The sequence below is a fragment of the Phyllobates terribilis genome, unplaced genomic scaffold, assembly GCF_046119375.1.
Source record: "Phyllobates terribilis strain yellow unplaced genomic scaffold, ASM4611937v1 Scaffold_12__6_contigs__length_324123572, whole genome shotgun sequence".
NCBI classification, from domain to species: Eukaryota; Metazoa; Chordata; class Amphibia; order Anura; family Dendrobatidae; genus Phyllobates; species Phyllobates terribilis.
In genome coordinates, this window is record NW_027362772.1 from 318,155,228 (window position 1) to 318,169,507 (window position 14,280).

General features: G+C 50.6%; 1 protein-coding gene across 1 annotated transcript in view; it reads left to right on the plus strand.

The window, feature by feature from the left end:
- ST14 (ST14 transmembrane serine protease matriptase) overlaps nt 1-6,124 on the plus strand; it is a 41,958-nt gene extending 35,834 nt beyond the window's left edge. The window contains exons 7-19 of the mRNA XM_073657468.1: nt 104-344; nt 427-566; nt 662-759; nt 834-943; nt 1,322-1,452; nt 1,626-1,730; nt 1,872-1,982; nt 2,063-2,176; nt 2,817-2,945; nt 3,296-3,482; nt 3,564-3,841; nt 4,630-4,766; nt 5,272-6,124. Of these exons, the coding sequence (XP_073513569.1) occupies nt 104-344; nt 427-566; nt 662-759; nt 834-943; nt 1,322-1,452; nt 1,626-1,730; nt 1,872-1,982; nt 2,063-2,176; nt 2,817-2,945; nt 3,296-3,482; nt 3,564-3,841; nt 4,630-4,766; nt 5,272-5,433 (1,943 nt within the window). The 3' untranslated portion in view covers nt 5,434-6,124. The remainder of the gene's footprint in view (nt 1-103; nt 345-426; nt 567-661; nt 760-833; nt 944-1,321; nt 1,453-1,625; nt 1,731-1,871; nt 1,983-2,062; nt 2,177-2,816; nt 2,946-3,295; nt 3,483-3,563; nt 3,842-4,629; nt 4,767-5,271) is intronic.
- Nucleotides 6,125-14,280: the final 8,156 nt, after the last annotated feature.

The window sequence follows — 14,280 nt, forward strand, 5'->3', positions numbered from 1 at the left end:
CTCTCCCTGGTATTTGTTGGATTTTGGTTTTCTGTGGTCCCTCGTCTTCCTCCGCTTCCTTCAGGCTGTGGAAGTGACTCCTGCCGTCTTCCTTCTTCCGCAGACAAGTGCAGTTATTTCCTTCACTCCAGTCCTGGGGTCGAGACTCAGTTCACCACCCCTGGATTTCCAAACTTCCCCTACCGCAAGAACTCCAGGTGTCAGTGGGCGCTGCGGGCCGACGCTGAACACATGATCCTGCTCAACTTCAAAACCTTCAAGATGGAGCCCTGCAAGGCAAACAAAGGAGACGTTGTGACCGTGTACGACTCTCTGACGGCCATTGAGCCGCGCGTCATGGTGAAGTGAGTGCAGAGGCATTGTGCACCATGGGGGTTGTAGTGTTCAGCTGCTGTCACCTCTTTTCTTATTCCTTGGTCTTTGCAGGTTGTGCGGCTCTTACCCCCCATCCTACAACTTGACCTTCGTCTCCTCGCAGAACGTCATGCTGGTGACTCTGATCACGGACGATGTGGGGAAACATCCCGGCTTTCTGGCCGAATTCACCCAGATACAGAGGACGACACGTAAGATCAGCCATGTTTATATCGGCCGCTTGGTGGACACTTCTAACATTGGCCGCAGTAATGGACGCCCTCTCTGCTTTTTCCTCTCCTTCCAGTGTGCGGTGGACAGCTAAAGGAGGCCAGCGGAGAGTTCAGTACGCCTTTCTACCCGGCCCATTACCCGCCCAACAGGGAATGTGTGTGGGACATCCAGGTACGCGCTGGCCGGTACCTTGTCTCGGCGCCTCGTCCTCCGCCTCCTGCTTCATGGTGGTTGTTCTCTTGCAGGTTCCTAACAAGCAGTATGTGAAGATTCGATTCCTCATGTTCTACCTCCTGGAACCCTCAGTCCCCATCACGACCTGCCCCAACGACTACGTGGAGATCAACAATCAAAGGTAACGATAACGGAGTGCCTATGCTGAGACTTGTGGTTCACACGGGGTCCATGTGCTACAGATGGCGGCGGTGAGTTCCTGATGTGGATGGAACGAGTGGAAGAGCGGTCTGTGCAGGGAGGACGGGCGCGGAGGACGTTATTCTATTGAGCTTTATGACGACCGTTCTCGCAGGCAGAGGGGGCGTCTCCACCAGGGATGGACTGAGGAGCCATGGTACTGGGGGAGGCTGGATGCAGCACTGCACCATTACTTGTAAAGAGCTGTCAGTCCAGCTGGGGGCGCTCTGCCTGCTCCTCGGCTCTCAACCCTATGCTCCTCATCCGACTCTCACCCCTGCGCTTCTCGGCCCTCACTCCTGCGCCCCTCTTTTTGCAGATACTGTGGGGAACGCACACCATTTGTGGTTTCCAGCAACAGCAGCAGAATAATGGTGCGGTTCCGCTCTGACCAGTCGTACACGGACACCGGCTTCATGGCGGAATACTTATCCTACGAGCCGCAGAATCGTGAGTACATGTCCATGACCTGTCTGTAGTATCGGGGAGCGAGAGACCTGGGTCGGGGCCTGTGGTGGCGCCATCTCCGGGGTCGTGACCAGCGGCAGGTCATCCCCATGGATGTATACGTGGTGCAGCCGGGGGTGGATGATGCCGGTTTATGACTGGTGGTGTTTTTACAGCCTGCCCCGACCAGTTCACCTGTAAGAGCGGCCGCTGTATAGATCTGGTCCGGAAGTGTGACGGGTGGAACGATTGTGGCGACTCCAGTGACGAAGCCTCGTGCGGTGAGTAATAAGACCTGTGATACCTGCGGCTATGAAATGGTTAATGTGGGGGGAGCGGGGGTTGTGGCTGTGCAGGGTTCTGCCTGTCGGGGGCGCATGTCTCGCAGTGTTTTCATGACTCCTGTCCTCTCCTGCCCGCAGTCTGCTCCGCTCAGCAGTTCCGCTGTAAGACCAGCCAGATCTGCAAACCCAAGTTCTTCCTGTGCGACGGCGTCAATGACTGCGGAGACGGCACCGATGAGCTGGACTGCAGTAAGTCTCCGCTGCCGGCCGCCGTCATCACATCTTATTGTTGCCGCTCATTTTACGCCTGTTTTTTTTTTTTTTTCCAGAATGTCCGGACAAATATCTAAAATGTAGAAATGGCAAATGCTTCCCGCAGGAGCAGAAGTGCGACAAAACCGATAACTGCGGAGACGGCACTGACGAGTCAGAATGTGGTAATGGTGAGTGACAGCCGGGACGTCGGTGTACAGATATTAACCCCTAAATAAGTATGTGAACCCCGGGGACAGCTTCTTACCAGGGAAGGCTAGTGCCCAATAGAGGCAGCCTTAGAGGTGTCGTGGGTCCACCGCGCCCCGTCTGACAGATTGCCCCTTACATCTGGCTGTTGGGCTGCGGCTTCATAGCAAACAGTCTGTCAGTTCTTCAGCAGGACTAGAGCGCAGCGATGGGGTCAGTGGGGTCTCCAGGGCCATAAACATTAGCGGTTATGTCCTAAGTCGAGGTCCGCTGACTCCTGTCCCACCAGACGTTGTGACCGCTGCATCTACGTACAGGAGGAGGGGCGGCTGGGGGTACCCAGTTATGGGGGTCATTGCAGTGAGCTGTGTCCACCCTGTGGATACGCCACAGTTATGCATCTCTCCACAATCCTCAGATTAGAAGGGTGTCCTGTCCTGGTGTATGAGACTGTGCTGTAATACCAGCCATGGCCAGGAGGGGCGCTGTGTGCATTCTAATCCAGGGTGGTTGGTGTCATGCAGCTCAGCCATTGTTACGGATGAGACATTGCAGGCCGGACAGATCTGATCATACAGCGACGTGTCAGAGGCGCCATTTCACACTGGTTTTGTGTTGCAGCTCTGATCACCGCCTGCACAGAGAACACCTTCAAGTGCGACAACGGAGAATGCATCACCAAGCTGAACCCGCTGTGCGACGGCACGAAGGACTGCACCGACGGCTCTGACGAGAAGGACATGGCCTGCAGTAAGTACCTCCCCAGAAGATGGCGCTCCGCAGAGCATGAGTCTCGCCACCTGGGGAACGATGCGGCGACTCTATGTGGGGAGTGAGATGCAGGGTGACCCTATGCGGGGGGAAGGCTACGCAGCGACTCTGTGCGGGGGTGGGGGGTGATGCGGCGACTCTACGTGGGGGGGGGGGGGGGGGGGAGTGGGATACGGCGACTCTACGCGGGGGGGAAAGTGGGACGTGGCACCTATACTCAGTGATGGCATATAGCGCTGTTGCTCTGTACTGTGGTCGGTGGGCACCTGTCTGGCGGCAGCTATAGGGAATACCCCCGAGACCGGACCTCATTCTCCTCCTCTCTTCAGGTTGCGGGAAGCGTCCGTACAGCAGGAAGACGCGGATTGTGGGTGGTGTGAGCGCGGACATTGGTGAGTGGCCCTGGCAGGTCAGCCTGCACACGTTGAAGGACGGCCACACGTGCGGAGCCTCGCTCGTCTCTTCCACCATCCTGGTGTCGGCGGCGCACTGCTTCCAGGATGCCTCCGGAGTACGGTACAGGACCCCCTCCCTATAGATCAGCGTGTTATAATGCTCCCGTACATTATACTGATCTGTGGGCTCTTTCTCTTCTAGGTATTCTGATCCGAACACATGGACGGCGTATCTGGGGCTGCATGACCAGGCCACGCGGACCAAGGACGGAAATGTTGTCCAGCGCAAAATAAAGAAGCTCCTGGCCCACCGCGGGTTTAACAGCTACACGTATGACAACGATATCGCTTACCTGGAACTGGACAGTCCCGTCACCTACACCGACTTCATCCAACCCATCTGCATCCCCGAGAGCAGCCATGTCTTCCCCGTCAGCAAACCCATCTGGGTGACGGGCTGGGGGGCTCTAACTGAAGGAGGTGAGGGCTGGAGGCACACGTATGTACCCGGGGGGCTGTGACTGGGGGCGGAGGGCTGGCGGCACATGTATGTACCCGGGGCGCTGTGAAGGCTGGTGGCACACGTATGTACCTGTGGGGCTGTGACTGGGGGAGGAGGGCTGGCGGCACATGTATGTACCCGGGGCTCTGTAACTGGGAGAGGTGAAGGCTGGTGGCACACGTATGTACCCGGTGGCTTTGACTGGGGGAGGTGAAGGCTGGTGGCATACGTATGTACCCGGGGGCTGTGAAGGCTGGTGGCACACGTATGTACCCGGGGGCTGTGACTGGGGGAGGTGAAGGCTGGTGGCACACGTATGTACCTGGGGCGCTGTGAAGGCTGGTGGCACACGTATGTACCCGGGGCGCTGTGAAGGCTGGTGGCACACGTATGTTCACGGCGGGCTGTGACTGGGGGAGGAGGGCTGGCGGCACACGTATGTACCCGGCGGGCTCTGATTAGAGGAGGTGAGGTCTGGTGGCAGATGTATGTATCTGGGGGGCTGTGACTGATGGAGGTGAGGGCTGGGGGGCTGTATACTTATACATACTTTTCTGGCCCTCTATGTCTGCAGCCCTAGACCTTACATGCGGCATAAACTGGGTGGGCAGGATTTCCTGCACTGCTTACCGGACCCCCGAGTCCAGTTTACATTTAGCCTCCTTTTAGTTCCTCTATTGCCGCAGTCCGTGCTCTCGGACAACTTCTGTCCCTGTAACTGGAAGAGATTGGGGGTCGTAGTATTTATCTCCTGATTATCCTGTAGGAACTGGAGCCCAAATCCTCCAGAAGGCAGAAATCCGGATCATCAACCAGACCGAGTGTAACGTCCTCCTGGAGGGTCAGCTCACCCCCCGCATGATCTGTGCCGGCTTCGTCAGCGGAGGCATCGACGCCTGTCAGGTGAGAGTGGCCCCTGCCTGTCCTAATATAGGCCCCCTACTCTGGTTTGACTGGTGTTGCTGAGGGGAGACACGTCAATCTCCCCTTCTGGCGGCCGGGGGGCTTGTCGTTCCCCCTTCTGGCGGCCGGGGGGCTTGTCGTTCCCCCTTCTGGCGGCCGGGGGGCTTGTCGTTCCCCCTTCTGGCGGCCGGGGGGCTTGTCGTTCCCCCTTCTGGCGGCCGGGGGGCTTGTCGTTCCCCCTTCTGGCGGCCGGGGGGCTTGTCGTTCCCCCTTCTGGCGGCCGGGGGCTGTACCAGTCGCATCCACCCTGGATGATTGGTGAAGTGATGGGGGAGGTCCAGACTGAGTTACTACTGCTGTCCTGATAATTGGTCACTGTGTCACGCGCTGATCCATTGTTACAAATCCCCAGCTCTTGGCTGCGGGAGCTGTCACTCCCATCCTTTGCATTGTCTGTTGTGCATGTCGCGGTGCCGCTCACTCGGCGGTTTGCTGTCTCTTCCAGGGTGACTCTGGGGGTCCGCTGTCCAGCGTGGAGTCTAATGGGAAGGTCTACCTGGCCGGTATCGTCAGCTGGGGAGAAGGCTGCGCGCGCAGGGACAAGCCGGGGGTCTACACCAAAGTGACGGCTATGAGAGACTGGATCAGACAGAACGCCGGCCTGTGACGGCCGCGGGCCACAGACTCCTTTTTAAAGATATAAAAATATATTTTTGGATTTTTTTTCTTAAATTGTTTTAAAGAGACGTGAACTCTGACTACACTGGTGCTTGCGAGCGGCTCCGTGCGGGGGAAGGGCTGGAAACCCAGAGCCATTCCTAGTCCGGCTCCTCATCCCTGCCGCACTGGGCCGCGGTCGGACGCCGGCGCCGCTGATCTCCGTTATATCAAACAGTAAAAATGATGGAAGAATCTCAGCGCTGCGGCTCTCACACTCCACAATGGCGGCTCATCCGGAAAGACATAGCGGATATCTGCAATGACTGATCCGCGCTGGAGCCATCGCCGGCAAGCGGAGGCGCAATGTGTACCGTGTGCATACCGTGGGAGATGTGTCCGAGCGGATCCTGCGGAGGTGGCGGAGCGCAGGCGCTGCACCTCTGAACCTCTTTATCTCTAGGAAGCAGGTTTTAATCACCGTTTTAACCCCTGGCTGCTCGTCTCGGACTGTCTGTCGTATCTTATATCTGCGGACGTTTTTTTCTGCCGTAAACGTTGATTTTATCAAAGCCGCGATGTCCGTCACCAATCACAGCGGAGGATGGCGCTCGCTCTGCGCCACCGTTACATTTCTGTTTTTGCTCCAATCATGAAACCTCCACAGCGAACTTTGTTTCTAAATAAAAGTTGTTAATAAAGTTGTGACTGTTCAACTCTAAAAAGAAAGTGAACCCCTGAGAGGCACCTGTCATGTCGTCACTGCCTCTATACAATATAGTGTATATACCGCACCTTTACCACTGACAGCGAGGTCTGCAGAGAGCTCCCCCTAGTGGTGGCTGCAGATTATCAAGAAGAGAGAGCTCCTCCCATACAGATGTGTATATATACAGTTACCACTAGAGGGGGGGCTCCTCACATACAGATGTGTATATATACAGTCACCACTAGAGGGGGCTCCTCACATACAGATGTGTATATATACAATCACCACTAGAGGGGGCTCCTCACATACAGATGTGTATATATACAATCACCACTAGAGGGGGCTCCTCATACACATGAGTATATATACAGTCACCACTAGAGGGGGCTCCTCACATACAGATGTGTATATATACAATCACCACTAGAGGGGGCTCCTCACATACAGATGTGTATATATACAGTTACCACTAGAGGGGGGGCTCCTCACATACAGATGTGTATATATACAGTCACCACTAGAGGGGGCTCCTCACATACAGATGTGTATATATACAGTCACCACTAGAGGGGGCTCCTCACATACAGATGTGTATATATACAATCACCACTAGAGGGGGCTCCTCACATACAGATGTGTATATATACAGTCACCACTAGAGGGGGCTCCTCACATACAGATGTGTATATATACAGTCACCACTAGAGGGGGATCCTCACATACAGATGTGTATATATACAGTCACCACTAGAGGGGGCTCCTCACATACAGATGTGTATATATACAATCACCACTAGAGGGGGCTCCTCACATACAGATGTGTATATATACAATCACCACTAGAGGGGGCTCCTCACATACACATGAGTATATATACAGTCACCACTAGAGGGGGCTCCTCACATACAGATGTGTATATATACAATCACCACTAGAGGGGGCTCCTCGCATACAGATGTGTGTATATGTACAGTTACCACTAGAGGGGGCTCCTCACATACAGATGTGTATATATACAGTCACCACTACAGGGGGCTCCTCACATACAGATGTGTATATATACAGTCACCACTAGAGGGGGCTCCTCACATACAGATGTGTATATATACAGTCACCACTAGAGGGGGCTCCTCACATACAGATGTGTATATATACAATCACCACTAGAGGGGGCTCCTCACATACAGATGTGTATATACAGTCACCACTAGAGGGGGCTCCTCACATACTGATGTGTATATATACAGTCACCACTAGAGGGGGCTCCTCACATACTGATGTGTATATATATACAGTCACCACTAGAGGGGGCTCCTCACATACTGATGTGTATATATATACAGTCACCACTAGAGGGGGCTCCTCACATACTGATGTGTATATATATACAGTCACCACTAGAGGGGGCTCCTCACATACTGATGTGTATATATATACAGTCACCACTAGAGGGGGCTCCTCACATACTGATGTGTATATATATATACAGTCACCACTAGAGGGGGCTCCTCACATACTGATGTGTGTATATATACAGTCACCACTAGAGGGGGCTCCTCGCATACAAAGGTGTATATATACAGTCACCACTAGAGGGGGCTCCTCGCATACAGAGGTGTATATATACAGTCACCACTACAGGGGGCTCCTCACATACTGATGTGTATATATACAGTCACCACTAGAGGGGGCTCCTCACATACAGATGTGTATATATATACAGTCACCGCTCGAGGGGGGCTCCTCACATACAGATGTGTATATATACACTCACCACTAGAGGGGGCTCCTCACATACAGATGTGTATATATACAGTCACCACTAGAGGGGGCTCCTCACATACAGATGTGTATATATATACAGTCACCACTAGAGGGGGCTTCTCACATACAGATGTGTATATATACAGTCACCACTAGAGGGGGCTCCTCACATACTGATGTGTATATATACAGTCACCACTAGAGGGGGCTCCTCACATACTGATGTGTATATATATACAGTCACCACTAGAGGGGGCTCCTCACATACTGATGTGTATATATATACAGTCACCACTAGAGGGGGCTCCTCACATACTGATGTGTATATATATACAGTCACCACTAGAGGGGGCTCCTCACATACTGATGTGTATATATATACAGTCACCACTAGAGGGGGCTCCTCACATACTGATGTGTATATATACAGTCACCGCTCGAGGGGGCTCCTCACATACAGATGTGTATATATACAGTCACCACTAGAGGGGGCTCCTCGTATACAGGTGTGGGTGTGTATGTACAGTCACCGCTCGTGGGGGCTCCTCGCATACTGATGTTATATATACAGTCACCACTAGAGGGGGCTCCTCGCATACAGATGTGTATATATACAGTCACCACTAGAGGGGGCTCCTCACATACAGATGTGTATATACAGTCACCACTAGAGGGGGCTCCTCACATACAGATGTGTATATATACAGTCACCACTAGAGGGGGCTCCTCACATACAGATGTGTATATATACAGTCACCACTAGAGGGGGCTCCTCACATACAGATGTGTATATATACAGTCACCACTAGAGGGGGCTCCTCACATACAGATGTGTATATATACAGTCACCACTAGAGGGGGTTCCTCACATACAGATGTGTATATATACAGTCACCACTAAAGGGGGCTCCTCGCATACAGGTGTGGGTGTGTATGTACAGTCACCGCTCGTGGGGGCTCCTCGCATACAGATGTGTATACACAGTCACCACTAGAGGGGGCTCCTCGCATACAGATGTGTGTAAATGTACAGTCACCACTAGAGGGGGCTCCTCACATACAGATGTGTATATATACAGTCACCACTAGAGGGGGCTCCTCGCATACAGAGGTGTATATATACAGTCACCACTACAGGGGGCTCCTCACATACTGATGTGTATATATACAGTCACCACTAGAGGGGGCTCCTCACATACAGATGTGTATATATATACAGTCACCACTAGAGGGGGCTCCTCACATACAGATGTGTATATATACAGTCACCACTAGAGGGAGCTCCTCACATACTGATGTGTATATATACAGTCACCACTAGAGGGGGCTCCTCACATACAGATGTGTATATATATATATATATACAGTCACCACTAGAGGGAGCTCCTCACATACAGATGTGTATATATATACAGTCACCACTAGAGGGGGCTCCTCACATACAGATGTGTATATATACAGTCACCACTAGAGGGAGCTCCTCACATACTGATGTGTATATATACAGTCACCACTAGAGGGGGCTCCTCACATACAGATGTGTATATATATATATACAGTCACCACTAGAGGGAGCTCCTCACATACAGATGTGTATATATATACAGTCACCACTAGAGGGGGCTCCTCACATACAGATGTGTATATATACAATCACCACTAGAGGGGGCTCCTCACATACAGATGTGTATATATACAGTTACCACTAGAGGGGGGGCTCCTCACATACACATGAGTATATATACAGTCACCACTAGAGGGGGCTCCTCACATACAGATGTGTATATATACAATCACCACTAGAGGGGGCTCCTCACATACAGATGTGTATATATACAGTTACCACTAGAGGGGGGGCTCCTCACATACAGATGTGTATATATACAGTCACCACTAGAGGGGGCTCCTCACATACAGATGTGTATATATACAGTCACCACTAGAGGGGGCTCCTCACATACAGATGTGTATATATACAATCACCACTAGAGGGGGCTCCTCACATACAGATGTGTATATATACAGTCACCACTAGAGGGGGCTCCTCACATACAGATGTGTATATACAGTCACCACTAGAGGGGGCTCCTCGCATACAGATGTGTGTATATGTACAGTCACCACTAGAGGGGGCTCCTCACATACAGATGTGTATATATACAGTCACCACTAGAGGGAGCTCCTCACATACAGATGTGTGTATATGTACAGTCACCACTAGAGGGGGCTCCTCACATACAGATGTGTATATATACAGTCACCACTACAGGGGGCTCCTCACATACAGATGTGTATATATACAGTCACCACTAGAGGGGGCTCCTCACATACAGATGTGTATATATACAGTCACCACTAGAGGGGGATCCTCACATACAGATGTGTATATATACAGTCACCACTAGAGGGGGCTCCTCACATACAGATGTGTATATATACAATCACCACTAGAGGGGGCTCCTCACATACAGATGTGTATATATACAATCACCACTAGAGGGGGCTCCTCACATACACATGAGTATATATACAGTCACCACTAGAGGGGGCTCCTCACATACAGATGTGTATATATACAATCACCACTAGAGGGGGCTCCTCGCATACAGATGTGTGTATATGTACAGTTACCACTAGAGGGGGCTCCTCACATACAGATGTGTATATATACAGTCACCACTACAGGGGGCTCCTCACATACAGATGTGTATATATACAGTCACCACTAGAGGGGGCTCCTCACATACAGATGTGTATATATACAGTCACCACTAGAGGGGGCTCCTCACATACAGATGTGTATATATACAATCACCACTAGAGGGGGCTCCTCACATACAGATGTGTATATACAGTCACCACTAGAGGGGGCTCCTCACATACAGATGTGTATATATACAGTCACCACTAGAGGGGGCTCCTCACATACTGATGTGTATATATACAGTCACCACTAGAGGGGGCTCCTCACATACTGATGTGTATATATATACAGTCACCACTAGAGGGGGCTCCTCACATACTGATGTGTATATATATACAGTCACCACTAGAGGGGGCTCCTCACATACTGATGTGTATATATATATACAGTCACCACTAGAGGGGGCTCCTCACATACTGATGTGTATATATATACAGTCACCACTAGAGGGGGCTCCTCACATACTGATGTGTATATATATATACAGTCACCACTAGAGGGGGCTCCTCACATACTGATGTGTGTATATATACAGTCACCACTAGAGGGGGCTCCTCGCATACAGAGGTGTATATATACAGTCACCACTAGAGGGGGCTCCTCGCATACAGAGGTGTATATATACAGTCACCACTACAGGGGGCTCCTCACATACTGATGTGTATATATACAGTCACCACTAGAGGGGGCTCCTCACATACAGATGTGTATATATATACAGTCACCGCTCGAGGGGGGCTCCTCACATACAGATGTGTATATATACACTCACCACTAGAGGGGGCTCCTCACATACAGATGTGTATATATACAGTCACCACTAGAGGGGGCTCCTCACATACAGATGTGTATATATATACAGTCACCACTAGAGGGGGCTTCTCACATACAGATGTGTATATATACAGTCACCACTAGAGGGAGCTCCTCACATACAGATGTGTATATATACAGTCACCACTAGAGGGGGCTCCTCACATACACATGAGTATATATACAGTCACCACTAGAGGGGGCTCCTCACATACAGATGTGTATATATACACTCACCACTAGAGGGGGCTCCTCACATACAGATGTGTATATATACAGTCACCACTAGAGGGGGCTCCTCACATACAGATGTGTATATATATACAGTCACCACTAGAGGGGGCTTCTCACATACAGATGTGTATATATACAATCACCACTAGAGGGGGCTCCTCGCATACAGATGTGTGTATATGTACAGTTACCACTAGAGGGGGCTCCTCACATACAGATGTGTATATATACAGTCACCACTACAGGGGGCTCCTCACATACAGATGTGTATATATACAGTCACCACTAGAGGGGGCTCCTCACATACAGATGTGTATATATACAGTCACCACTAGAGGGGGCTCCTCACATACAGATGTGTATATATACAATCACCACTAGAGGGGGCTCCTCACATACAGATGTGTATATACAGTCACCACTAGAGGGGGCTCCTCACATACTGATGTGTATATATACAGTCACCACTAGAGGGGGCTCCTCACATACTGATGTGTATATATATACAGTCACCACTAGAGGGGGCTCCTCACATACTGATGTGTATATATATACAGTCACCACTAGAGGGGGCTCCTCACATACTGATGTGTATATATATACAGTCACCACTAGAGGGGGCTCCTCACATACTGATGTGTATATATATACAGTCACCACTAGAGGGGGCTCCTCACATACTGATGTGTATATATATATACAGTCACCACTAGAGGGGGCTCCTCACATACTGATGTGTGTATATATACAGTCACCACTAGAGGGGGCTCCTCGCATACAAAGGTGTATATATACAGTCACCACTAGAGGGGGCTCCTCGCATACAGAGGTGTATATATACAGTCACCACTACAGGGGGCTCCTCACATACTGATGTGTATATATACAGTCACCACTAGAGGGGGCTCCTCACATACAGATGTGTATATATATACAGTCACCGCTCGAGGGGGGCTCCTCACATACAGATGTGTATATATACACTCACCACTAGAGGGGGCTCCTCACATACAGATGTGTATATATACAGTCACCACTAGAGGGGGCTCCTCACATACAGATGTGTATATATATACAGTCACCACTAGAGGGGGCTTCTCACATACAGATGTGTATATATACAGTCACCACTAGAGGGGGCTCCTCACATACAGATGTGTATATATACAGTCACCGCTCGAGGGGGCTCCTCACATACAGATGTGTATATATACAGTCACCACTAGAGGGGGCTCCTCGTATACAGGTGTGGGTGTGTATGTACAGTCACCGCTCGTGGGGGCTCCTCGCATACTGATGTTATATATACAGTCACCACTAGAGGGGGCTCCTCGCATACAGATGTGTATATATACAGTCACCACTAGAGGGGGCTCCTCACATACAGATGTGTATATACAGTCACCACTAGAGGGGGCTCCTCACATACAGATGTGTATATATACAGTCACCACTAGAGGGGGCTCCTCACATACAGATGTGTATATATACAGTCACCACTAGAGGGGGCTCCTCACATACAGATGTGTATATATACAGTCACCACTAGAGGGGGCTCCTCACATACAGATGTGTATATATACAGTCACCACTAGAGGGGGTTCCTCACATACAGATGTGTATATATACAGTCACCACTAAAGGGGGCTCCTCGCATACAGGTGTGGGTGTGTATGTACAGTCACCGCTCGTGGGGGCTCCTCGCATACAGATGTGTATACACAGTCACCACTAGAGGGGGCTCCTCGCATACAGATGTGTGTAAATGTACAGTCACCACTAGAGGGGGCTCCTCACATACAGATGTGTATATATACAGTCACCACTAGAGGGGGCTCCTCGCATACAGAGGTGTATATATACAGTCACCACTACAGGGGGCTCCTCACATACTGATGTGTATATATACAGTCACCACTAGAGGGGGCTCCTCACATACAGATGTGTATATATATACAGTCACCACTAGAGGGGGCTCCTCACATACAGATGTGTATATATACAGTCACCACTAGAGGGAGCTCCTCACATACTGATGTGTATATATACAGTCACCACTAGAGGGGGCTCCTCACATACAGATGTGTATATATATATATATATACAGTCACCACTAGAGGGAGCTCCTCACATACAGATGTGTATATATATACAGTCACCACTAGAGGGGGCTCCTCACATACAGATGTGTATATATACAGTCACCACTAGAGGGAGCTCCTCACATACTGATGTGTATATATACAGTCACCACTAGAGGGGGCTCCTCACATACAGATGTGTATATATATATATACAGTCACCACTAGAGGGAGCTCCTCACATACAGATGTGTATATATATACAGTCACCACTAGAGGGGGCTCCTCACATACAGATGTGTATATATACAATCACCACTAGAGGGGGCTCCTCACATACAGATGTGTATATATACAGTTACCACTAGAGGGGGGGCTCCTCACATACACATGAGTATATATACAGTCACCACTAGAGGGGGCTCCTCACATACAGATGTGTATATATACAATCACCACTAGAGGGGGCTCCTCACATACAGATGTGTATATATACAGTTACCACTAGAGGGGGGGCTCCTCACATACAGATGTGTATATATACAGTCACCA